Raw genomic sequence first — 25,271 nt, 5'->3', positions numbered from 1 at the left:
AGTAGCCTAGTAAAGTGGAACAGCTGCCATCCCACTCCAGCTGCTCCAGCTGATGGTTACCAGCACTGCTAGAAATTCAGGCTTTAATGGCAAATCTTTTTTTTTTTTTTTTTTGAGACAGGGTCTCATTCTGTCCTGCAGGCTAGGGTACATTGGCATCATCAGAGGTCACTGGGTCACTGCAACCTCAATCTCCTGGGCTCAAGTGATACTCCTGCCTCAGCCTCCCAAGTAGCTGGGCGTACAGGCCCTGGAGCCACCAAGCCCCGCTAAATTTTTCTGGTTTTTTGTAGAGACGGGGTCTCGTTCTTGCTCAGGCTTGTCTCGAACTCCTGACCTCAAGCGAGCCTCCCACCTTGGCCTCCCAGAGTGCTAGGATTACAGGTGTGAGCCACCATGCCTGGCTGAAATCCTCTTATTTTTAAAGGTTAGCAACTAATTAAAAATGATTGAACAGCCCCAATCAATACTCTGCTGACCAGATCAGGCCATGAGCAGCCCACTCTTGCCCACTGGTATAGAGTATGGGCACCAACCCCAATAACAGTGGAAGAGGAAGACTACAAATGGGCTAAGGCCATAAGGATGGCAGATTGGGTGAAGGAGCAAGGGAATGGGTTTTCTCCCAGATTTGAGAAGACCTGGAAAGGGCCACAGCCCTTAGATAACACATCAGAGCTGAAAGGATGGCATTGCTAATAAACTAACAGGAAGAAAAAGGAAAGATTATAGCACACAACGGCCCTTCATTTGATTAACCACCCGTAGCTTAACTCATTGGCTTTAAGAGTCTGTTTTTACAGCACTTGAAAAGAACTAAGCAAATAGAAGAGGAGTGACCCTCCTCTCCCTACATCCACCAAAACACATTCCAAGGAGACTAATAAATACAGCCTGGCAGAAAAGAAAAATAAACACAGTTGCCTTTTGTTTTCATTTTGCAGCAATAACTTATTTTACCCTTTATCAACCCCCAATAAAAAGCCTAAACCCTTCAGCCTCACTACAGACACTTCTCCTTTCTTTCTTTCATGCCATGCCCTTTCCTCCCTTGGAAAGTAAAATAAACTTTTTCTTTAAAACCTGTCTTAATCTTTGAGTTGAGAATTCTTTCTCAACCTGTGTTAGGAGTTCCCACCCTAATAAGAGCTAACACACATTGACTGTTTACCATGTGCCCAGCTCGCAACCATAGTATCTCAATCTCACAACCTCAGGAGGCAAATGCTATTTTCATTATCCCCATTTTAGAGGTGAGGAAATGGAGCTCACAGATGTTAAGGTATAGAGCTGGGATTCAAAATGAATTCTCTCTTTACTATTTACATATTATCGTCACCCTGGGGTGCAAGCCCTGACTCCAACAAAAGGAGCAGGGATCTGGGCTTCTAATTTTGGGTTAGCTTACAAGAATTTCTTTGCCTCATCTTACAGATAAGTCTCAAAGAGTGAAAGTTTTTTACAGAACCCAGCTAATAAATGCAGAAAGAATAAAATTAGAAAACCACCATTAGGCAACCCCTAATGAATTACAAGATCAAAGCTGGGTAGATCATAATTTAAGTGAAAGCCTGTTGGGAACTTGAAAATAAATCAGTTCACTTCCTAATGTGATGCAAAAGCAAGCATTCTTGCTAAAAATATTAGAATTTGCGTTTGAATGAGCATTTAAATCCACCAGTTTACAGGAAAAGTGGGTGATAGGGGAACATACTTAATGACACTACAGGGATACAACTGGATGAATCCAGAACATGAGAAATTCTAGAACAAATGACCTAGTTCTTTCAACAAATAAAGAAAAAAAGAGGGGGGACTATTAAATATTTTTTAAGTGACTTAAAGGGACATCAGCAAAATACGTGTGACTCTTGTTTGGATCCTGATTCACATAAATAAACAAAGACATTTTGTGATAATGGCAGAAAACTGAACATCTACTATAAGATGATATTAGGTAATAATTAAGAATCACTATTAGTTTTGTTGGCAATGATAATGGTATCATTGTTACATACCTTACAGTAAAGTCCTTACAGTTTTTCTGGAAAACCAAATGAATCATAGTACATGAAAACTTCTATACCTCCTTATCAGTCTTTCGTGGAAAAGCAAGCTTTATTTCAAAGCAATCTGAAAAGGGCAGTTGGGGGACCACATTTACAAACTGGTAGGAGAAAGCACACAGTCACATGTCCATTTAGCAAGATCTCATTCAGGAGTCTCATCAATTCCTGCCCAATGCCTACTTAGTTTCCTCTTCAGGTAGAAACTAAAAAGTAGGCTTGACGATGCTAGTGATGTCTGTTATCCAGATATGCTCCAAGTTCAGGAAAGAGGACACCTGGGGTCAAATTCTTGAGGGATCCACTTAATTATTAAAATAAATATTCACATTGAGAATACAGTTAGTAGCTTTTTTCACATTTTCACATTTTTAAAAGAGCCACAGAAATTTCATTCATGATTCAAACAGTTGAGTTGGTAAAGACCCTGTCTCCATTTCCTAAGAGAAGGATGACATTCAATTACTCTTCACAACAGCCAACTGGAAGATTATTCCATTGCTTTTGAACTACTGGTTGGGCTGGCATCTGCAATGGTAGCCAAATAAATGAGATTTCTATGTAACACATGTTGGTACCTACAGGTAAAAAACAGGCAAAAATTAAAGGCTTGTTTTTACTGACCATAAACAAACACTGAAAAACAATGTACTTACTCTAGTGGAATGGCTCATCCATGGTGCAGTGTTATCAACTTTCTTGCTTAACATATTCAAGGAAAATATATCCAGAATCTCACCTACTCTCACAGATCACTTCTACAGTTACCTCTCTAGGACAAGCCACCACAATTTGTTGCTTGGACTATTGCAATAATCTCCTAACTAGTTTCCCTGATCTACCTTTGCACACCTACTTTAATTCTCCACACAGCAGCCTAAGTGATCATTGTATAATCTAAGTCAAGATCATGTCATATCTCTGTTTAAAACCTTCCAAAGGCTCCCATCTCAGAGTAAAGCTGAGCCTTTCTCATGCCCTATAAGGGGCCTGCAGTTGCCCCTCTGATCTCATCCCCTACAGCTTTCTCTTTGTTCACTGGGTTCCGGCCACAGTGGCCTCCTTGCTGTGATTTGATGATGTTCAGCACACTCCTGCCAGGGGGCCTTTCCACCTGATGCCCTCTCTGCCTTACCGTCTCACTATGCCTTACTGCTGCATAGCTGGCTCCCTGACCTTAGCTCACTACTCAAATGCTGCCTTATTAGAGATATCCTGTATAAAATAGCACCCTCCCCCCACTTATTCTGCTTTATTCTTATTCAAAACACTCATTATGTGCCTCATTATATATTTTTTTCCCTCTAGATTCTAGAATGTCAGCTCTATGAGCGTGGAGCTACTGTCTGTTTTGTACTGATTTCCTAGTGTGTGAAATAGTGCCTGGTACTAGTAGTACAGGTGTCCCCTGGTATCTGCCAGGGGATTGGTTCCAGGATCCCCTATTCCTGCTCCCCCACAGAAATAACAAAATCCAAGGAGGTGCAAGTCCCTTATATAAAATATTATAGTATTTGCATGTAACCTATGTATATCCTTCACATCTTACCATATACTTTAAATCATCTCTAGATTACTTATAATACCTAATACAATGTAAATGCTACGTAAATAGTTGTTATACTGTTCTGTGTTTCATAGCTATTACCTTTTATTGTCATACTGTTACTTTTTATTGTTCTTTTCCCCCAAATATTTTTTATTTGTGGTTGATTAAATCCATGGATGCAGAACCTGCAGAAACAGAGGGCCAACTATACTTATAAAATATCTTTTGAACAAACTTTAAAGAAGGGACAAGATATTTCCATGATCAATGTGAGCTTACTACAGCAGCAATTCTCAATCAGGAGGTGGAGCTCCCCACCCATGAAGACAAATCAGATGAGTGGCCAGGAACCATGGCACATGCAATGTGAAAAAGCCCAGTAGGAGCTCTTGATAACTTTCTTACCCCTAGGTTGAGAATCATTACATCAAACTGAACATTTTGCCACCATTTTCCATATAGAAAAATGAGAAAGTGCTTACTGTAAAAACAAACAAACAAAAAACTGTAAAAAAGCAAATTACCAAATGCCAGAGTCAAATGTTAATAGTTATACCAAAATGGGCTGGGCATGGTGGTTCACGCCTGTAATCCTAGCATTCTGGGAGGCCGAGGCGGGAGGAATGCTGGAGATCAGGAGTTTGAGACCAGCCTGAGCAAAAGTGAGATCCTATCTCTACTAAAAATAGAAAGAAATTAGCCAGACAACTAAATTAGCCAGGAATGGTGGTGCATGCCTGTAGTCCCAGCTACTTGGGAGGCTGAGGCAGAAAGATTGCTTGAGCCCAGGAGTTTGAGGTTGCTGTGAGCTAAGCTGATGCCACAGCACTCTAGCCTGGGCAACAGAGCAAGACTCTGTCAAAAAAAAAAAAAAAAAAAAAAAAAGAGAGAGAGACTTATACCAAAATGGATTATCACTACTATTCCACTGAGATACTCAGTGAGGAATTGTAGGTGATTTTTCTAGGGCGTAGTGGTTCTTAAACATTTCTTCAGTAACAATGAAATATTTTTCTATAAGAATTGGGGCATAATTCTTGGACTAGATTTGTAAAATAAACTCAGACTCTATTTTCTCTCATTTTGGTATATGATTAGAGAGCACATTAAATTATGCAGAATTTACCTTTGGGTGAACTTGGAAATCCTTTGTTCATCTTTGTGTGTGTCACTCACAGACTGACAGCAAGTTAGAAATGAGAGGGAGCTTAGCAGTCAAATGGTCTGACCCCCTCACTTAACAGACAAAGGAGGAGGTAGGGACCCACAATGAGAAAAGGGCCATGCTTCTGATCTCCTGAGCATAGTTTTCTCTGTGCTCCCCTCCCTATCCCTGTTGTTATCAGCTAGCATGGCTCCACATGAACGAGATTTTGCAATGAGAATAATTCAAGTTTTGAAGAGGGAGACACGTCTGACCCCAGGCTCCACAATATACTGGCTGTATGATCTTGAGCAAGGAAGTAACCTCTCTGAGCTCCTCTTTCCTCGACTGTAAATCAAGTCTCAACTGCAATCCATCACCCAAGATTCCTAGTTCAGGATAACTGCTGCATCATCCACTGGCTTCCCCTCCACTCAAGGGTCAGGGGCGAAAGGGGGACACTTACTGGACGCACTCGTTCGCCCGGCCCTTGTTCTGATACTCCACGATACAGCGGATCAGCTGGTCATTCTCCTCCAGGAGCTGAAAAATCAAAGAAAGGGTCAGTGCAGTGAGACATCATCAGGACGGCGGGGAGGACTGCACCCCCTATGCCGGACTGTCCTGCCCCAGCGCCTTTGCTGACTTCATTCCCATCTCACTCCATACCCGCCGGTCAACACCCTTCGCAGACTACCAGTCTCAGCTGGGATGTTGCTCACTCTAGGAAGCTTCCCGCACCCCGCAGCTCCTCAAGATTTCTGCCCGCGTTGACGCTCACCCGTTGGATAGTCTCTTGATTGACTTCCGCCTTGCCCCTCAGCCAGTCCGGTACGAAGGCCACAGACATCTCGGAGAGCCCAGTCGAAAATCTGCCTCAGAAAGCGCGCACCGCCACCTACGTAGATCGGAGCCAACCACGGGATCTAGACGCAACACGGCCACAACAGGCTCCCACAATACACGGGGGCCTACGCTCTGTACGATGATTGGATGGGGAAAGGGAGATACGTCACTTGTGATTGGACGCGCAAGAACAGCGCTCAGCGACCTCCTCAGGCCCCGCCCCTAGGGCGCCGGGGCAGTTTTCGTACCCTTTGCGCTTGCGCAGTCTGGAAAGCTAAGATGCAGGGAGCGGGGCCGGGTCTATTGCTGACGTTACGGCGCATCAGCTCCTCGAATTTTAGGCTGTATATACTAAATCTACCTGCAGGAGCAGCTTGCTCAGGGTCAAATAGAAATCATGCCTGGAACCCGGATATATGGCTTCAAGTCCACTGCTCTTTTCACATCACTCTAGTGCCTCCAGGCCTGTGTCTGGAGCTTGAACCCTGAGCATTGCCTCCTGCAGGGCTAGGAAAACACTGCAATTTGCTTTACTCTGCTGAGGGAGAAACTTGTGTATGTGCCTAGATTTCCTATGGGCAATAATAATGCTTATTAGGTTTACAATCCTAAAAAACACGAGTATTTTCTCCATTTTACAGATGAGAAAACAAGTAACTTGCCCAAGGTCCCAGAGCTACCAAGAGCAAAGCCAGTATCTCAACACAGGCAGTCTAGCTTTAGAACCTTCACTCTTAACCACTACCCCATACTGCCTATGCATCATACTGCAAAGGTGGTTTTCTACAAGATGCAAGGAGGAAGCTGGGCATATCCTCCTGGGTCACATAGTTACTACTGGTGACCACTAACACTCTGAAGTGGTTGTAGTCTTCTAGCCCATCTGTGGTGGATGTGGTAATAAAGTTGGTTTTCCCTAAAGCACAGAGTGAGCAGCAGCCACTTAATTTAGGAGGGAGATTTGGGGAGCCTGTACTCCTCAAAATGGGAGCTTCCTAGAGCTTCATTTCCCCCAGTGGTGGCCCTGATCCAGAGCAGGCTTGTCTGCTTTGCTGGGCTCTCCCTCCACAATCCCTTTATTCAAGCCTGTGAAGAGCCACTTTTCATCCCATCGCACAGAAGGGTAAACCTGCTGAGAGAAGTGGGGTAATATGCCTAAGTTGGGGCAGGTCTTGGGGTTTCCTGGTTCCCAAGCCTGCACTGTTAACCTCACATCAGCCTCCCTCCCCAGGAAAATTCCATAGAAAACAGAGTGGGCAGAGAAGGAAACATCAGGAGCAGGATGCAGGTCTTGCTTAGTTCTACCTAGCCCTATTCCTGTTTAGACAAGTGAGGAAGGGCAATAACATGAGATGGTGTTAAGGTGGGACAGGTGCAGGGGACCAACCTGGTCCAGCATACAGGGAAGGCCCTCCAGGAGAAGAGATGTCTACGTATAAAGAACAAGTGGAGGTTAAGCAGGTGACAGGTGTCCAGATTCTGGACTCACTCCTAGGAGCAATGGGAACCATGGATGATTTTAGGAAGAAGAGTGATGAAGTCAGAGATGCATTTTAGAGTTTTCCTGGCTGTAATATGGTGAAAGGGAAGGCAGCGAGATGAGAAGCAAAAATAACAGTGAGAAGGCTGCGATAAGCATGCGGACCAGAGATAGTGGGAGCAGTGAAAAAAGAAGTGTGTGTATTTGAAAGACATTAGAAGTAGACTCGACAGGCGTTAGCAATTGAATGGGGAGGGAAAGGAAAGGAGAAATTAGGGATGACTCCTGGGGTTCTGGCTTGGGCAACTGAGAGACTGGAGTTGCCACTTATGGAGGTAGGGAACACTGGGGGAGAAGCTGGACTTGACCTGAGGGTGATACATTCAGTTGTGGAAATGCACAGTTTGAGGTGCTGTCAAATGGAGACATTGAAATTCATGGATGGTTATTTGGGTCTGAAACTCAGGGACAAGGGCTAGAGCTACCACTTTGAGAAACATCACTTTTGGTAACTTATGGGAACCATGTAGTAGATAAGTCTACCTAAGGAGAGTGTGATGGTTTCCCTCATGGCAGAGGAAAAGAAGCTGCAAAGGAGACAGAGGTGGAGAAAGAGACTAGAGATATAGGAAGAGGAAAACCAGGAAAGTGGAGGTCATAGAATTTTTTTTAAGTGACTGAGAAAGAGGACAGCACTGACAAATGCTGTTGAAAGGTCAAGAAAGATAAAGACTGGGTCTTTGATGTCCTTGATGAGGGCAGTTTCAGTGATGTGGTGAGGCAGAAATCAGAATTGTGGGGGACTGAGAAATAATGGGAAAGATGAAGCAATGGAGTGTTCAAACATAGACCACTTTTTCCATGAGGTCTAGTTGTAAAGGGGAAAGGGAAAGAAGGTGAATGCTGGAGGGAGAGGAAGGAGAGGAGTTGTCAGGAGCTGAGGGCATCACTTTGATGGTTGCTCTTTCTTCAGTGAAGGAGGCACCTGGTAGAGCAAGGGGGTTAAAGAGTGGGAAATCTGGGGAGCACACAGGAGATTTGGAAGTTGATTTGGGGGAGAACTGGAGAGAGCTGAGTTGGCAAACAGAACTGTTGAACAGTGTTGAGGACCTAGTTGAGGTTGACAATGTACATAGCACTGATCTATGTGGTTGTGAGATTTTATCCAGCACCATTTACATCCTAGAGCAGATTTAGAGAAGACAGAGGGTTAGATTCTTCCAGGATTGGAGTGCTGCCAGGCACATGACAGAAGGATAACTGTGCATGGGAGGTAAGCATATTGGGAAGAACGTGATGGACCCTGGACTCTCAGCTGATGGGGAAGGAAGTGAAGACTGGAAGGAGCTGATAAATGGAACAACTGAACTGGAAGTTTCCACAGGCCAGAGAACAGTGAAAAGACTTCAGAGAATAGCAGAAGGACAGGTGAGAGATCAGGTATCTGTATTTATGACGTCAGAGGTGGAGCTCTTCTGTGGTCCAGGGTGTTAGCCTGGGAGTGGAGGGTTGAAAATGATTGGAAGGCAAGGAGTCTGGAGTTAACTGTGAGATTGGAGCCAAAATGACCAATGATTGGAGATGACAGCTAGGGCTTCAGGTACTACATCTCACCCCTGTTGTCCCATCCACTGTGGTGCCTGAGCCACACCAACTGCACCAGTCAGAGGGTGTAAGGCCCTATTGTAAAGCACTTATATCACAAGTTTTGAGAGCCTAAGACTCCACATTTGAAGAATGTGGAATCCTAACCTCTTCCCTAGCACATACACTACAGGGTTTTCAATCTTCCTTACCAACCCTGAATCTTCTGGTTTTTCTTCTTCTTTGTGCCGTTATGACTTAGCCTTATTATCACCTGTCACACAGGCCAGCCATGACCCAGTGTGGGAGGAGACCATACAAGGGTGTGAATACAAGGAGGTGTTGACTCTATCTTAGACTCTATCACAACTCTTTTCTGTTTTCATTTTTTAATTTTTCTCTGGTTATGTAAGCCCTACTTCAATTTCCACCCATGTGATGGAAAAAAAGCCTATGTCCAGCCCAGACCTCTACATTGAACTGCAACCCATATATCCAACTGCTAGGTTGACATCTGTATTAGTCAAGGTTCTTCAGAGAGAATCAGTAGAGTATCTATATAGATATATAGATATGTATCTATAGATAATCTATATAGATATAGATATATGGGAGGGGATTTATTAGAGGAATTGGCTCACATGGTTATAGAAGCTGAGAAGTCCCACAATGGGCTGTTTGCAAACTGGAAACCAGGGAAACTGGTAGTGTGGCTCAGTCCAAGTCTACTCTGACTTAAACTTGGCCTCAAAGCCAGGGAAGCTGAAGGTGTAACTCTCAGTCTGAGAGCAAAAGCCAGAGAACCTGGGGGGCTGCTGGTACAAGTCCCAGAGTCCAAAAGCTGGAGAATCTGGAGTTCAGATGCCAAAGGCAGGAGAAGAAGGGTATCTTAGCTCCAGGGTAAGGGTGGGGGAGGGGAGAGGGAGAGAGAGAGAGAGAGAGAGAGAGAATATTGACCTATTCTCTGCCTTTTTTGTTCTATCTATTGGATGGTGCCTGCCCACATTGGGTAAGGATGGATTTTCCTTATTCAGTCCACCTACTCAACCAACCTCTTCCAGAGACACCCTCACAGACGTACCCAGGAATAATGCTTTACCAGCCATCTGAGTACCCCTTAGTCCACTCAAGTTGACACCTAAAAGTAATCATCACAACATCCTAACCAGAAGTCGAAAAGGTGCCTCAAATTCAATTTGTCTAAGATGGAACTAGTGATCAATCTTCTCTCCCAAACCAGAACCTCTTCCAGTGTTCTCCCTATCTGTGGATTCCTCCACCATCCATCCATTCATCCAAGGCTGAACAGTAGCATCTTCCCTGAAGCTTCTTCATCACCCCTTCACATCCAATTCATCACCAAGTCGTGTTGATTTTGCTGCTACATTTCTCTGCAGCCTGCTCAGTTCTATTCCTCTTCACTTTCATCCTAGTTCATGCTGCAGTGTCATTCTCTCTTGCCCAGATGACTGCATTGACTTTCCAGCCAGTCCCACCATAGCTTCTTTGAGCCTTATCCATTTTGATCTTTTTTTTTTTTGAGACAGAGTCTCACTCTGTTGCCCAGGCTAGAGTGAGTGCCGTGGCGTCAGCTTAGCTCACAGCAACCTCAAACTCCTGGGCTCAAGCGATACTACTGCCTCAGCCTCCCGAGTAGCTGGGACTACAGGCATGCGCCACCATGCCCGGCTAATTTTTTCTATATATATATATTTAGCTGTCTATATAATTTCTTTCTATTTTTAGTAGAGATGGGGTCTCGCTCTTGCTCAGGCTGGTCTCAAACTCCTGAGCTCAAACGATCCGCCCACCTCGGCCTCCCAGAGTGCTAGGATTACAGGCGTGAGCCACCGCGCCCGGCCCATTTTGATCTTAACTTTAGCAGACTGAGTGATTTTTACAAAATGCAAATTTGATCAGTTTTGCACTGTCCTAAACTTCCCACTATGGCCCATAAGATCCTATATGGTTTGGCCCTTTCTATTCTCTCTGGTGGTTCTCACTCCACTCCTTTACTCTCTAAACTCTGGGTTTCTTTTCTTTTTGTGGTAAAATGAACATAAGGTAAAATTTATCATCTTAATCATTTTAAAATGTACGGTTCTGTGGTATTCCGTACATTCACATTGTTGTGCAATCATCACTACCATCTATTCCCAGAATCTTTTCATCTTCACAACTGAAATTCTGTACCCATTGAACATTAACTCCCCATTCCCCCCTTTCTACGTTTCTTTTCATCCCTCAAAAACCCTGCTCCTTTCTGAAGAGCAGTTTGTATTTATACACGTGTTTAATTGTTTGATTGGTTCTCTCGCCCTGCCCTCCTTTCTTAACAGTTATTAGTGTCAGAAATTACTCACTTTATCCACGATTCCTGGCGCACAGTGCTCAATACTTGCTGAATGAATAAACAGACAACTCTGCTACCTAATCTCCCTCCAGCTAGCCATCCTTCTGCGGGTGCCTCTGTCCCCAGCCTGGGGTGTGTCCCGCCGGGGTCGGACTTTGGCACCCCATCCAGGCTGGCAGTAGGCCATGCTCTTTGGTTTGCCTATCTCGGGCCTCCAGCCCGGCCGCGTGGACCGGGGAACCCACGCCCCGGGCGTGTCGCTCTGTCACGCGGAGCCTCCCCGCCTCCAGACTTCAGTCCTGTTGCTACCCTCGGAGGACTCGAGCTTAGACCACAAAGCTTCCTCGCACCTCCGGACGTAAGAGTTACAGGCTTGGACCTCAAACCCACGCGGGGAGAGCAGAGAGGTGGTAAGAAAGTTGGAAGGAGCGCGCCCCAGCCACGCCCCCTGTACTTTTGTGTCTCAGTCCTTTAAGAACCACTCCTTTAAGCGACTTGGTCAGGCCGGGCTGCAGAGACGCGCCAGGATTGGTCGGTTTGGGTGCGGGTGTCGCTTGGCAGCAGCGAATGGGGACTTAAGGTTTGCGCACGCGCACCACCACCTACCTGCTCCAGGGCCGCCGGTGACCTGGGCCGGGTCTGCCCGGTGCGCCGAGGTAGCCGGGGAGGCGGCAGGTGGCACAGCGGTGTGGCGGAGCGGCGGGCGGGCGGGCGCCGACTCCTGAAGGCCGCCGTCGGGGCAAGGTGAGGGCTGGCGGGCGGAGGCGGGTGCCGCTGCCCGTTAGCAGAGAGCAGGCGGGGTCGGGCGTGGCGTGGGGCGGGCCCTGACGTAGGGGCGGCCCGGGGCCCGCCCCACCCTGCCCTCGGCTGGCCTAGACCCTCTGGGCTTCTTGGGCTGCATCCCAGACCCCGGGGCTACCCTAGGCGCGCCTGCAGGAACCCTCTGCTGAGAGATGCGCCGAGGGCTACCCCCAGTGGGAAGAGACGGGGAATGTCCAAGATGGGAGAGGGGGCGATAGTTTCCTTAACTATCCGTGAGGCTCACGTCAGAATATTGTTTAATTTTAAGAGCAAACTTCCCTTAGCGTGCCAATAGTGTAAGACTTCAAATACCAACATTTCTGAACACCAGGTGTGATATGTTCCATTACAGGTGTTGTGTCTGTTACAGGTTTACACATAGACCTCTAGAACCAGAAGGATAAAGCCCTTGGGGAAAAATTAGATTTGTGGAAATCAAAGCCAGGAAGGAATATTCCCATTGGTGGAAAGTAAATGGTGAAATTTGTGACATGGTCAGAAAAAAAAAAGAAAATACAGCTCAGAACCTATGGATAGGGTAAATGTTCATTAAATTTTACAGAGAAATAGTTGATCTAAAGACAATTTTAGTAAAATGAAAATGGAAATAATTGGAAGTGGTTTAAACGTTGCTAAATAGAATTAAATTGATAATAGAATTTTCTTTCGAAAATGCATTTTAAACAACGTTGTTACAGCTCTGATTTAAGTGTTTGTATTTACAACACAGAGGACATCTTGGGGTCCCAGTGTTTTTTATTCTTAGAATAAATTTAGAAATTAACTATTCTAAAGGTGACTGATGGTCAAAGAGGAAAACTGACTTCGTGGTAGTAAAGTGGGTTAGGGCAGTTGTAACAAGTGTAACATTAGGCTCCATCCTCAACCAACAGGTCTCTGATTAGTTTTTAGTATTAGTGTTCTAGGAGAAGGAATTATCTTAGAGACAGAGCAGCTGTAATCCCCAAGGTTGGATTTAGAGAAGTAGGATGGGGTGGAAAGATCATAGCTTTAGAATATTTCAAGTAAGGAAGTCTGGGTTTAAATCCTGGTTTTACCTCTTGAGCCTTGGAGCTGCAGTATTTCATACCAGTCCAGTGTAGATTATGCCTACCTTAGTTATGAGCATTTAATAATATTATCAATGTAAAAGTTCCTAGCACAGTGCCTGACATATAATATTAGTTCCTATCAAGTTCATTTCCCTACCCTTCTCAATTCCTAACAAATACCATAGTGGACCCTCCTGTCCACTCCATCCCCAAGCAACTCAGAGCCTACAGGGTCTACAACTTAGGTAACCAGTTCTTAAGTCCTGTTGCTGAAGGTAAATTCAGTAAGGGTGACACAACTCAGTTTTGTCTTCTGTATTTTGTGTTTGAGGAGTGGGCAATATGCCTTATGGTGAACACTTGTGATTGAATATTTGTGTGCCAAATGAAACTTGTTTTGCTTGTTTAAATGCCTATTTTTTGAGGTCTGGTCATATCTTTCTCTCTCTCTCATTCTCTCTGTCTCTTTCTCATTGCATGTGGTAGGGCTTTGGGGGAGGGTTAAGAATAAATGGGGGAGAAAAAATGATGGAAACAAGGGTAGCCTCCAGCATAGGCACAAAGTCTTTTCTGGTAGAATAGGGATAATCTATAACATGAGCAGTTTATAAACAGATGCTGGGAAGAGGATTTAGGAAATGGGGGAGGCAGATTAAAATATATTTTTATGAAACCTAGTAACACAGATGCTGTGTATTTGATTACTACTTCACATTCTACCTTTAAAAATTTCTGCTGTGTAAACCTTTCCCTTTTTCTCTCCAAGTAGAGATTTATTGGGAAAAAGTGTTCAAAATATAGATCAGAATTATGACAAGGAATCTGCAAACCTACATTTCTTATTTCCAGCAAACAAAAATAAGACAGCCCTCAGGTCATTCATTCATTTACTTGCAGTGTTTATTGAGTACTTCCTAATAGTGCCAGGCAAGGTGGCAGGTTACAAAGTCCACTGGCGTGTAGAAGGAGCTGGTCAGACGTGGAAGACAGACCGGTGTCTCTTTGTGTGAGTACTCTGAGGCTGCCCTTGTCCTTGTGGAATCGATAAATATTTTTTCCTATAATTGTGGCATGGTTTTCCAGATACATACCACTGCTTTTCTGTTTTATATTAAATACAAGTTATCTTTGAGCAGCTTTATTTTAATGAACCCTGAGATTATAGCACCTTCCACTTTGGAAATGCCATGTAATTATGGAGCTATTCACTGTAAAGCATGCCTTTCAATATTTATGCATAAATCATCAGAACTACAGTTAGTTAGACGATAAGATTATTGTTCTACAGGTGGAGATATTTTAAAATGACATTTAAACAAAAAAGAAGTATGAGTATAATTTAAGTTAGTAGTACAGGAGGACCTTAAGTTAAATTTTTATTTTTTCAACCTTTATTTTAAAATAATTATAGTCACAGGAAGTTGCAAAGATAATACAGAGAAGTCATATGTACCTTTCACCTAGTTTCCACCATTGGTTACATCTTATGTAACTATGGTACAATATCAACTCCAGGAAAGGGACATTGGTATAAAAGGTATAGAAACAGGTACTATGCCATTTATCACATGTGTACATTTCTGTGACCACCACCACAATCAAGATACAGACTTATTCCCTCACCACAAAGCTCTCCCTTTTGCTATTCCTTCATAGTCACACCCATTCCCCTCCTCCCCAGCATCCTAACCTCTGACAAGTGTTTATCAGTTCTCCATCTCTATAATTTTGTCATTTTGAGACTGTTACATAAAAGGATTCATACAGTATGTAACTATTTGATATTGGCTTTTTACAATTAGGATAATGCTTTTGAGATCCATCCAAGTTGTTCTGTGTGTTAATACAGTAGTTTATTCCTCTTGATTGCTGAGTAGTGTTCTGTGGGATGAATGTATTATGGTTTGTTTAACTATTCATCATCTGTAGGACATTTTGGTGGTTTCCAGTTTTTGGTTGCTATAAATAAAGTTGCAATGAGCAATTGTACACAGATTTTTGTGTGGACATCAGTTTTTATTTCCCTGGGATAAATGCCAGGAGTGTGACTGACAGATTGTACAGTAATTATATGTTTAATTTAAAAAGAAACTGCCAGACTGTTTTCTAGAGTGTGCCATTTTACAATCCTACCAGTAATGCATAAGAGATCCAGTTTCTCTGCATGCTTGCCAGCATTTGATATTGTCACTGTTTTTTCATTTTAGCTGCTCTGATAGGTGTGTAGTATTATTGTGTCCTTAAGTTGCATTTTTCTAATAGCTAGTGAAATTGAACATCTTTTCATGTGCTTATTTGCCATATTTCCTCTTTGGTGAAATGTCTGTGCATTTTGCCCATTTTCTAAGGATTGTTTGTTTTTTTTTACTGTTGAGTTTTGAGAGTTCTTTATAAATTCTAGATACCAGTCACTTATCAGATATATGGTTTACAAATATTTTCTCCCAATCTCTAGCTTATCTTTTCTTCCTCTTTAAATGGGCTTTTCCAGAGAAAAGTGTTCAACTTTGATGAAGTCCAATTTACCGAATTATCTTTGTGGATTGTGCTTTTGATGTCATGTCTAAGAACTCTTCACTAAGCCATGAGTCCTGAAGATTTTTTTCCTACATTTTCTTCCAGTTACTTTTATAGTTACTTTTTACATTTAAATCTTTGCTATGTTTTGAGTTAATTTTTATGTAAGATGTGAGGTTTAGGTCAAGATTTTTTTTTTTTTTTTTTTAACTCCCATGGTGCTGTGTGGTACCATTTGTTGAAAAGACTATTCCATTGAATTGCTTTTGCACTTTGTCTAAAATCAGTTGGGTGTACTTGTGTTGGTATATTTTGGAACTTTCTGTGTTGTTCTATTGATCAATGTCTATTTCTCTGCCAATACCACACAATTTTGATTACTATAGTTATGTAATGTCTTGAAATAGGATAGTGTGGTTTTTCCACTGTATTCTTTTTCAGAATTGGTTTAGCTATTTTTGTTTCTTTGCCTTTCCAAATAAATTTTAGGATAATCTGTATCTACAAACTATCTTGCTGATATTTTTATAGGAATTTCACTAAACCTGTATATCTATTTGGAGGAGGATTGGCATCTTTACTGCTTGAATCTCACAATCTGTAAACATGGTATATCTCCTCATTTGTTTAGGACTTTAATTTCTTACAGCAGTGTTTTATAGTTTTCAGCATACAAGTCCTATACATGTTTTGTTAGATATACTCCTAAGTATTTCACTTTTTAAAATTATATGTTTATTGAGATCATTTTTTGGAGTGATTGTAAATGGTACTGTATTTTTAGTTTTTAAAATTTATTTTTATTTTTCCAAATGTGCCAGAGTCACTGGCTTGCTCTTAGTTTTATCCTTTAAAGTTTTACAAAAATAATCAACCAGGTGAGGGTGGTAGGGATACTTCCAACATTATTGTGTAAATGCAAATTTTAGATTCTTCTTTGGAGTAAAACAGGTTCTTTGTTATTTACAAGGTTATTCCTGAGTTGTGAAGATTCTCCATGCCCCTGCCTCCCGCGCCATTCCTCTATTCAATCTTGGCTGCTACCATCAGAGACAGAAAGTGCGAGAACACTTTTTTTCTTGTATCTGTAACGGAAGAAAACCTTTGTATTTTTAGTTTTGATATCCATGTGTTCATTGCTAGTATATAGAAATACAATTCATTTTTGTATGTTGATAATGTATCCTGTGGCCTTAGCCTTGTTGAACTCACTTATTAGTTGTAGGAGGTTTTGTTGTAGGCTACTTGTGACTTTCCATAGAGACAATTTATATCATCTGCAAATAGGAACAGTTTTATTTCTTTCTTTCCTTTGTGGATGCCTTTTTATTTCTGTTTCTTGCCTTACTGCAGTGGGTAGAACTTTCAGTTCTATGTTGAATAGCTGTTGTGAGAGTGTACATCCTTACCTTTTTTTAGAGAGAAAGCATTCCATTTTTCATTGTTAAGAATGATGTTAGCTGTAGGCTTTGTGTAGGTGATCTTTATCAAGTTGAGGAAGTTCCTTCTATTCCTATTTTACTGGAAGTTTTATTGTGAATGGATGCTGAATTTCATCGAATGCTTTTTCTGCATCAATTGATGAGATTGTGTGAGTTTTCTTTTTTAGCCTGTTAATATGATGGGTTATATTGTTTGATTTAAGAATATTAAGCCAACCTTGCATCCTGAAATAAATCCCACTTGATCAAGGGGATTCTAATATCTAATTCTTTGTATTACTGAATTCTACTTGCTAATATTTTGTTAGGGATTTTTTGCATATAAGTTCATGAGGATTGTGAGTCTATAGTTTTCCTTTTTTTTACTGGTCTTTGATTTTAGTATCAGGGTAATTTTAGTGTCATAAAATGAATCGGGTATTGTTTCCTCCTCTTCTATTTTTGGAAGGGATTGTGCAGAATTGATGCTAATTCTTTTTTAAATGTATGGTGGAATTCTTCAGTTAAACCATCTGGGCCTGGAGATTTCCTTTTCAGGAGTTTTTAAGTTAATAAATTTAATTTTCATAATAGGAAATTAATTATAGGATTGTTTAAATTTCATATTGTGTGCATTGTGGTAGTTTGTGCTTTCTGAGAAATTGGTCCATTTCATTTATGTTGTCAGATTTATGTGTGTAGGGTTCTTTGTGGTATTTCATTATTCTTTTGTTGTCTTCAGTGACATCCTGTTTTATTCCTCACATTGATAATTTGTGTCTTTCTCGTTTTTTTCTTCGTCAGTTTTGGCAGAGGCTTGCCAATTTTATTAATCTTTCCAAAGGACCAGGTCTTTGTTTCATTGATTTTCAGTATTTTTTTTAACTCTAATCCTGTGACAGATTATCTACTTTTTGTTTGTTTTCAGTTTCATTGATTTCTACTCTCTTTCCTTTCTTCTGCCTGCTTTGAGTTTATTTTGTTCTTCTTTTTCTAGTTTTTCAACATATGAGTTTAAATTGTTCTGTCACTTTTCTTCTTTTCTGATGTAAGCATTTAATGCTATATATTTCCCTCTCAGTACTGCTTTCACTGTGTGCCACAGATTTTGATATATTTTCATTTTCATCTAGTTAAATGTATTTTTTTATTTCCTTGATACTTCGATTTTGACTTATGGATTATTTAAAGGTACATGTTTAATTTTCAAGTGTTTGGAGGTTTTCATTACCTTTCTGCTACTAATTTTTAGTTTGATTATATTGTTATAGAACACATTCTAAATTTTTAAAAATTTGTTGAGGTTTTTTTTTTTTTTAATAGCCCAGGATATAGTCTGTCTTAGTATATGTTCTGTGGGTGCTTGACAAGAATTCTGCTGTTGAACAGAGTATTTTAATAAATGTTGATTATATCCTTTAATTGATAGTGTTGTTGAGTTCTCCTATATCTTTGCTGATTCTCTATTTAGTTGGCCTATCAATTTTTGAGAGAGGGATGTGGAAGTCTTCAACTATAACTGGATTTGTTTATGTCTCCTATTTGCATCTCTGATGTTTGGTGCATACACATTTAGGATTATGTCTTCTTGGTGGACTTTTTTTTCTTTTTCTTGTTTTTATTTTTGAGCTAGGGTCTTGCTATGTTGCCCAGGGAGGTCTCAAACTCCTGGGCTTAAGGGATTCTTTCACCTCAGCCTCTCGAGTACCTGGGATTACAGGTGCACACCACCGTGCCTGGCTTTATTCTTTTATTATTCTGTAATGTCATTCTCTATTCCTGGGGATTTTCATTGCTCTGAAGTCTACTTTATTTGATATTACTGTAATTCTTGCTTTCTTTTGATTAACATTTGATGCTATTTTTTTGTCCATTTACTTTCAACCTACCCATATTGTTATACTGAAAATGAATTTCATGTAGATGGTATATAATTTGGTCATGTCTTTTATCCACTGTCAATCTCTGTCTTTAGTTGTGTATTTAGACTATTTACATTTAATGTAATTATTGACATATATTAGGGCATAAGTCTACCCTGTTATTTTTTGTTTTATGTTTGTTCTGTTTTTGTGTTTCTTGTTTCCTTTTTCCTGCCTTCCTATGGGTAATTTGAACATTTTTTTAGAATTATGTTTTTTTAATCTACAATGTTTTTGAGTGAGCTTTTTCAGTGGTTGACATATGTGTGTGTATATATATATATATCTCATATGTGTATATGTATATACATATCATATATATATGTGACTTACCACAGTCTCCTGGTGTCAGCATTTTACTATTTCAAGTGAAATGTAGAGACTTTACATCCTTTGACATATTCATGCCCTCTCCCATTTATAATTATCTTAAATATTTCCTTTACATACATTGAGAACCACATCAGACATGTTGTAATTATTGCTTCAATTGTCAAACATTATTTAGAAAGTCATGAAGAGAAAGATAATCTCTGTATTTTTCAATTTTTTTACTCTATTATTCTTTCTTCCTTCCTGATGTTCCAAGATTTTTTCCTTTATCATTTCCTTTCTGTTTAGAAAACTTCCAACAAATTCTTTTAGTGTTCCTTTATGCATAAGTATGCTTTGATCTATCATTCTTTCATGTTTTGTTTTGGTTTTTTTTCTTTTTTTTTTTAGAGACAACATCTTGCTGTGTTGCTCAGGCTGTACTTGAACTCCTGGGCTCAAGCAGTCCTTCCACTTCAGCCTTCTGAGTAGCTTGGACTACAGGTACCTGCCACCATGCTCAGCTTCTTGAAGAACATTTTTGCTAAATACGAATTCTGGGTTAGCAGTTCTTTTCTTTCAGCACTTTGAAAAATGGACTACTTCCTTTTGGCCTCCATGGTTTCTATGAGAAATTTGTTGTCATTTGAATTGTTTTCCCCCTGTAGGTAAGGTATCATTTTTCTCTCGCCACTTTCCAGATTTTTTCCTTGTCTTTAGTTTTCTTAAGTTTGGTTATTATGTGTGCTAGCACGGGTTTCTTTGGATTTATCCTTTCTGGGATTTGTTCAGTTTCTTGAATCTGTAGGCTTATGTTTTTTGCACAATTTGGGAAGTATTCATATGTTATTTCTTTGAATATTTTTTCAGTCCTGCCCTCTTTCTCTTGTCCTCCAGGACTCCAGTAACATGAATGTTAAATCATTTATCATAGTCCCACAGGTCCCTGAGGCTCTGTGCAATATTTTTCAATCTAGTTCCTCTCACATTGTTCAGATTGGATAATTTCTGTGTTCTGTCTTCATGTTTACAGATTCATTCTTCTCTCCCCTCCATTTTGCTGTTGAGTCCATCCATCAAGTTTTTTACTTTGGTTATTTTTTAATTCTAAAATTTCTGTTTTTAAAAATCTCTTCTGTTTCTTTGCTGAGACTTTATTTTCATTTTTTAAAGTGTGTTTATAATTGGTCTTTGAAACATTTTTATGATGGCTGCTTTAAAGTCTTTGTCAGATAATTCTAACATCTCTGTCATCTTGATGTTGGCATCAGTTAATGTCTCTTCTCATTCAAGTTGAGCTTTTTACTGGTTCTTAGTATGCAGTGATTTTCTGTTGAAACTTGGACATTTGGATATTATGTTATGAAATCAGGATCTTATTTAAATCTTCTGTTTTAGCTGGCCTCTCTTGACACCATTTTGGCAGGGAACATGGAGGTATTGTCTCATTACTGCCAGATGGGAATAAAAGTCCAGGTTCCCCATGTGGCCTTTGTTGGTACCCTGGGTGAAAGGAGCTGCTCATTATTGCTGGGTAGAGATGGGAATTCTGTCTCCCCAGTGACTCAGTTGGAGGGGATGGCTCTTTTTACTGCCCTGTAGCTCCTTGGTTGGCCTTCTCTAACACTACCCTAGCAGGAGGGAGATGGAGGATGGGATACCTCATTACTGCAGGGCAAAGGTAGAACTCTAGGCTCTTTACTGGCCTTTGCTGGTGGATGTGTGATGGCTATAGTTTTTTCTGTGGTGTTTGGCTGGAGTAGAGCAGTTTTTTTTGTTTGTTTGTTTGTTTTTTTTAATTTCATCTTATTATTATGGGGGATACAGAATTTCAGGTTATATACGTTGCCCATGTACCACCTGTCCCCCCAAGTCAAAGCTCCAGGCATGTCCGTTCCCCAGACAGTGCGCGTTGCACCCCTCATGTAGGTATATATCCTTCCCCTCCTCACCCCCCCCTTCTCGAGTCAGCACCTTCAAGCGTGACCATTCCCCAAACGGTGCGCAATGCACTCATTATGTAGGCATACACCCCTCCCCTCCCCCCACCCCCCACCTCAGTCTGATATCCGATTGGTATCGTTCCCAGATGTATATTTGGGTGATGATCAGGGAAACCAATTTTCTGGTGAGTACATGTGATGCTTGTTTTTCCAGTCTTGGGATACTTCACTTAATATAATGGGCTCCAACTCTCTCCAGGAGAACCATAGAGATGTCGTATCTTCATTATTTCTTATAGCTGAGTAATATGCCATGGTATACATACACCACAGCTTACTAATCCAATCATGTATTGATGGGCATTTGGGTTGTTTCCACATCTTTGCTATTGTGAATTGTGCTACTATAAACATTCGGGTACATGTGTCTTTGTTATAGAATGACCTTTTTTCCTTTGTGTATATGCCCAGTAATGGGATTGCTGGATCAAATGGCAGGTCTACTTGAATCTGTTTAAGATACCTCCATAATGCTTTCCACAGGGGTTGCACTAGTTTGCAGTCCCACCAGCAGTGTATGAGTGTTCCTGTCTCTCCACATCCACGCCAACATGTGTTGTTTTGGGATTTTTTGATAAAGGCCATTTTCACTGGGGTTAAGTGATATCTCATTGTGGTTTTGATTTGCATTTCTCTGATGATTAGGGATGTTGAGCATTTTTTCATATCTTTGTTAGCCATTCTTATATCTTCTTTTGAGAAATTTCTATTCATGTCATTTGCCCACTTTTTGATAGGGTTGTTTGATTTTTTTCTTGCTGACTTTCCTGAGTTCTAAATAGATTCTTGTTATCAGTCCTTTATCTGATGTGTAGTATGCAAAAATTTTTTCCCATTCTGTAGGTGGTCTGTTTATTCTCTGGACTGTTTCTTTGGCTGTGCAGAAGCTTTTTAATTGAATCATGTCCCATTGATTTATTTTTGTTGTTACAGTGATTGCCTTAGGGGTCTTCTTCATAAATTCTTTGCCTAGGCCAATGTCTGTAAGAGTCTTTCCTACATTTTCTTCTAGAATTCTAATTGTATCACGCCTAAGGTTTAAGTCTGTTATCCACCGTGATTTGATTTTTGTGAGAGGTGAAAGCTGTGGGTCCTGTTTCAGTCTTCTACAAGTGGCTAACCAATTCTCCCAGCACCATTTATTGAATAGGGATTCTTGTCCCCAGAGTATATTCTTTCCTGCTTTGTCAAAAATTAGGTGTCTATATGAGGATGGTTCTATATTTGGATTTTCTGTTGTGTTCCACTGGTCTGTGTCCCTGTACTTGTGCCAGTACCAGGCTGTTTTAAGAACCACAGCCTTGTAGTATAGTTTGAGGTCTGGCAAATTAATACCTCCCATTTTGTTTTTATTGCTTAAGATTGCTTTTGCTATACGGGGTCTTCTCTGATTCCATACAAAGTGTATAATTATTTTCTCTACGTCTGTGAAGAATGATGTTGGTAGTTTAATAGGGATTGCATTGAACCTGTAAATCACTTTGGGTAGTATAGGCATTTTAACAATGTTGACTCTTCCGATCCACGAGCATGGTATAGTTTTCCATCTATTTGCCAGTTCTGCTGTTTCTTTTCTCAGAGTTTCATAGTTTTCTTTATAGAGGTCCTTTACCTCTTTAGTTAGGTATATACCTAGATGTTTTATTTTCTTTGTTGCTATTTTGAAGGGTATTGAGTCTTTAATTTGGTTTTCCGATTGACTGTTATTGGCATATATAAATGCCTCTGATTTGTGTATATTAATTTTGTAGCCTGAGACTTTGCTATATTCGTTAATCAATTCCAGGAGTCTCATGGTTGAATCCTGGGGGTTTTCCAGTTATAACATCATATCATCAGCAAAAAGTGAGAGTTTGATCTCTTCTTTCCCTATTTGGACTCCCTTGATTTTGCTCTCTTGCCTGATAGCTCTCGCAAGGACTTCCAATACTATGTTGAAAAGTAATGGGGACAGTGGGCAGCCCTATCTGGTTCCAGTTCTAAGTGGGAGTGCTTTCAATTTTTCCCCATTCAGAATGATTTTGGCTGTGGGTTTGTCATATATGGCTTGTATCATTTTTAGGTAGGTTCCATCTACGCCTATTTTGTTAAGCGTTTTTATCATAAAAGGGTGTTGAATTTTGTCAAATGCTTTTTCTGCATCTAATGAGAGTATCATATGGTTTTTGTTTTTGCTTCTATTTATGTGGTGAATCACATTTATAGATTTACGTATGTTGAACCACCCCTGCATCTCTGGGATGAAGCCCACTTGGTCGTGGTGGATTATTTTTTTGGTAAGTACTTGGATTCAATTTGCTAGTATTTTATTGAAAATTTTTGCATCTATATTCATGAGAGAAATTGGTCTGTAGTTCTCTATTTTTGTTGCGTCCTTTCCTGGTTTTGGTATCAATGTTATATTGGCTTGGTAGAACGTGTTGGGGAGAATTCCATCCTTCTCAGTATTGGAGAATAGTTTATGTAGGATGGGCACCAGTTCTTCTTTGTATGTATGGTAAAATTCAGGTGTGAACCCATCTGGACCAGGGCTTTTCTTTTTGGGAAGGTTTTTTATTGCTGTTTCGATTTCAGTTCTTGATATTGGTCTGTTCAGGTACTCTATTTCTTCCTGGTTGAGCCTGGGAAGACTATGTGTTTCTAAAAATTTGTCCATTTCCTCCGCATTCTCCAGTTTGTGTGCATAAAGATTTTTGTAGAATTCATAGATGATATCTTGTATCTCTGTGGCATCGGTTGTGATTTCTCCTTTCATGTTCCTAATGGAGGTTATTAGAGATTTTAGTTTTGTGCTCTTGGTTAGTCTAGCCAGAGGTGTGTCTATTTTGTTTATCTTTTCAAAGAACCAACTTTTTGTTTTATTAATTTCCCTTATAGTTTCTTTGTTGTCCTTTTCATTTAATTCTGATTTGATCTTAGTAATTTCTCGCCTTCTGCTGGGTTTGGGGTCATTCTGTTCTTCTTTCTCCAGCTCTTTGAGTCTACTCATTAGGTTATCTATTTGCAGGTTTTCTGTATTTTTTTTTTTTTTTGAGATAGAGTCTCACTTTGTTGCCCAGGCTAGAGTGAGTGCCGTGGCGTCAGCCTAGCTCACAGCAACCTCAAACTCCTGAGCTCAAGCGATCCTCCTGTCTCAGCCTCCCGAGTAGCTGGGACTACAGGCATGCACCACCATGCCCGGCTAATTTTTTCTATATATATTTTTAGCTGTCCATATAATTTCTTTCTATTTTTAGTAGAGGTGGGGTCTCGCTCTTGCTCAGGCTGGTCTCGAACTCCTGAGCTCAAATGATCCGCCCACCTCGGCCTCCCAGAGTGCTAGGATTACAGGCGTGAGCCACCGCGCCCGGCCCTGTCTTTTTGATATAGGCATTTATGGATATGAATTTTCCTCTCAGGACTGCTTTAGCTGCGTCCCATAGATTTTGATAGGTTGTATCTCCATTGTCATTTAATTCAAAGAGACTTTTGATTTCCATCTTGATTTCTTCCTTTATAGAATAATTATTCAGGAGAAAGTTATTTAACTTCCATGACTTTGAGTAGGAGTGAGGGTTTCTGTTTGGGTTCATTGTTACTTTTATTCTGCTGTGATCTGAGAAGATGCATGGTATAATTTCTATTTTTTTGAATTTTTTAAGACATGCTTTATGTCCTAGGACATGGTCAATCTTAGAGAATGTCCCGTGAGCTGATGAGAAGAATGTATATTCTGTGGACTTTGGGTAGAATGTCCTATAGATGTCAGCTATGCTCATTTGTTCTAGCATTTGATTCAGGTCCATTATGTCTTTGTTTATTTTCTGTTTAGAGGATCTGTCCTGTATTGTCAGTGGGGTGTTAAAGTCTCCAGCTATTACAGTATTGTTATCTATCATTTGGTTCAGATCCAGTAGGGTTTGCTTTATGAATCTAGGTGCACCTAGGTTGGGTGCATATATATTGAGTATAGTCATGGCTTCTTGTTGAATTGTGCCTTTAACCAGTATATAGTAACCATCTTTGTCTTTTATTATTTTTGTTGGTTTGAAAGCTAAGTTATTGGAAATTAAGACTGCCACACCAGCTTTCTTTTGGTTACCGTTTGCTTGAAATATCGATTTCCATCCTTTTATTTTCAGTCTAAATGCATCTTTGCAGGTTAGGTGAGTTTCTTGAAGACAGCAGATACTTGGTTTGTGTTTTTTTTTGTTTTTTTTTTTTATCCATTGGGCCAGTCTA

At 40.6% G+C, this 25,271-nt stretch overlaps 2 protein-coding genes across 4 annotated transcripts in view; one reads left to right on the top strand and one right to left on the bottom strand.

The window, feature by feature from the left end:
* The window catches only part of SEC22C (SEC22 homolog C, vesicle trafficking protein), a 59,426-nt gene that overhangs the window by 9,117 nt on the left and 25,038 nt on the right, over positions 1–25,271 (top strand). For 2 of the 3 annotated variants that reach the window (XR_011234075.1, XM_069475579.1), the window contains exon 1: positions 11,635–11,766. The exons of the other annotated variant lie outside the window; for it this stretch is intronic. The gene's annotated coding sequence lies outside the window, so the exon portion shown is untranslated. Of the gene's footprint in view, positions 1–11,634; positions 11,767–25,271 lie in introns of those variants that run through there. 3 annotated transcript variants of the gene reach the window in all.
* SS18L2 (SS18 like 2) lies at positions 2,113–5,696 on the bottom strand. Its single transcript, XM_069473491.1, has 3 exons — positions 5,541–5,696; positions 5,226–5,302; positions 2,113–2,644 (listed from the first exon to the last, which is right to left on the bottom strand). The coding sequence occupies exons 1-3, from the start codon at positions 5,607–5,609 to the stop codon at positions 2,557–2,559; spliced, it is 234 nt and encodes a 77-aa protein (XP_069329592.1). The 5' UTR covers positions 5,610–5,696; the 3' UTR covers positions 2,113–2,556.

Source organism: Eulemur rufifrons, chromosome 7 (assembly GCF_041146395.1).
Source record: "Eulemur rufifrons isolate Redbay chromosome 7, OSU_ERuf_1, whole genome shotgun sequence".
Lineage (NCBI taxonomy): Eukaryota > Metazoa > Chordata > Mammalia > Primates > Lemuridae > Eulemur > Eulemur rufifrons.
Note: the sequence above shows the minus strand (reverse complement) of the source record. Positions and strands in the feature narration are given on the sequence as shown.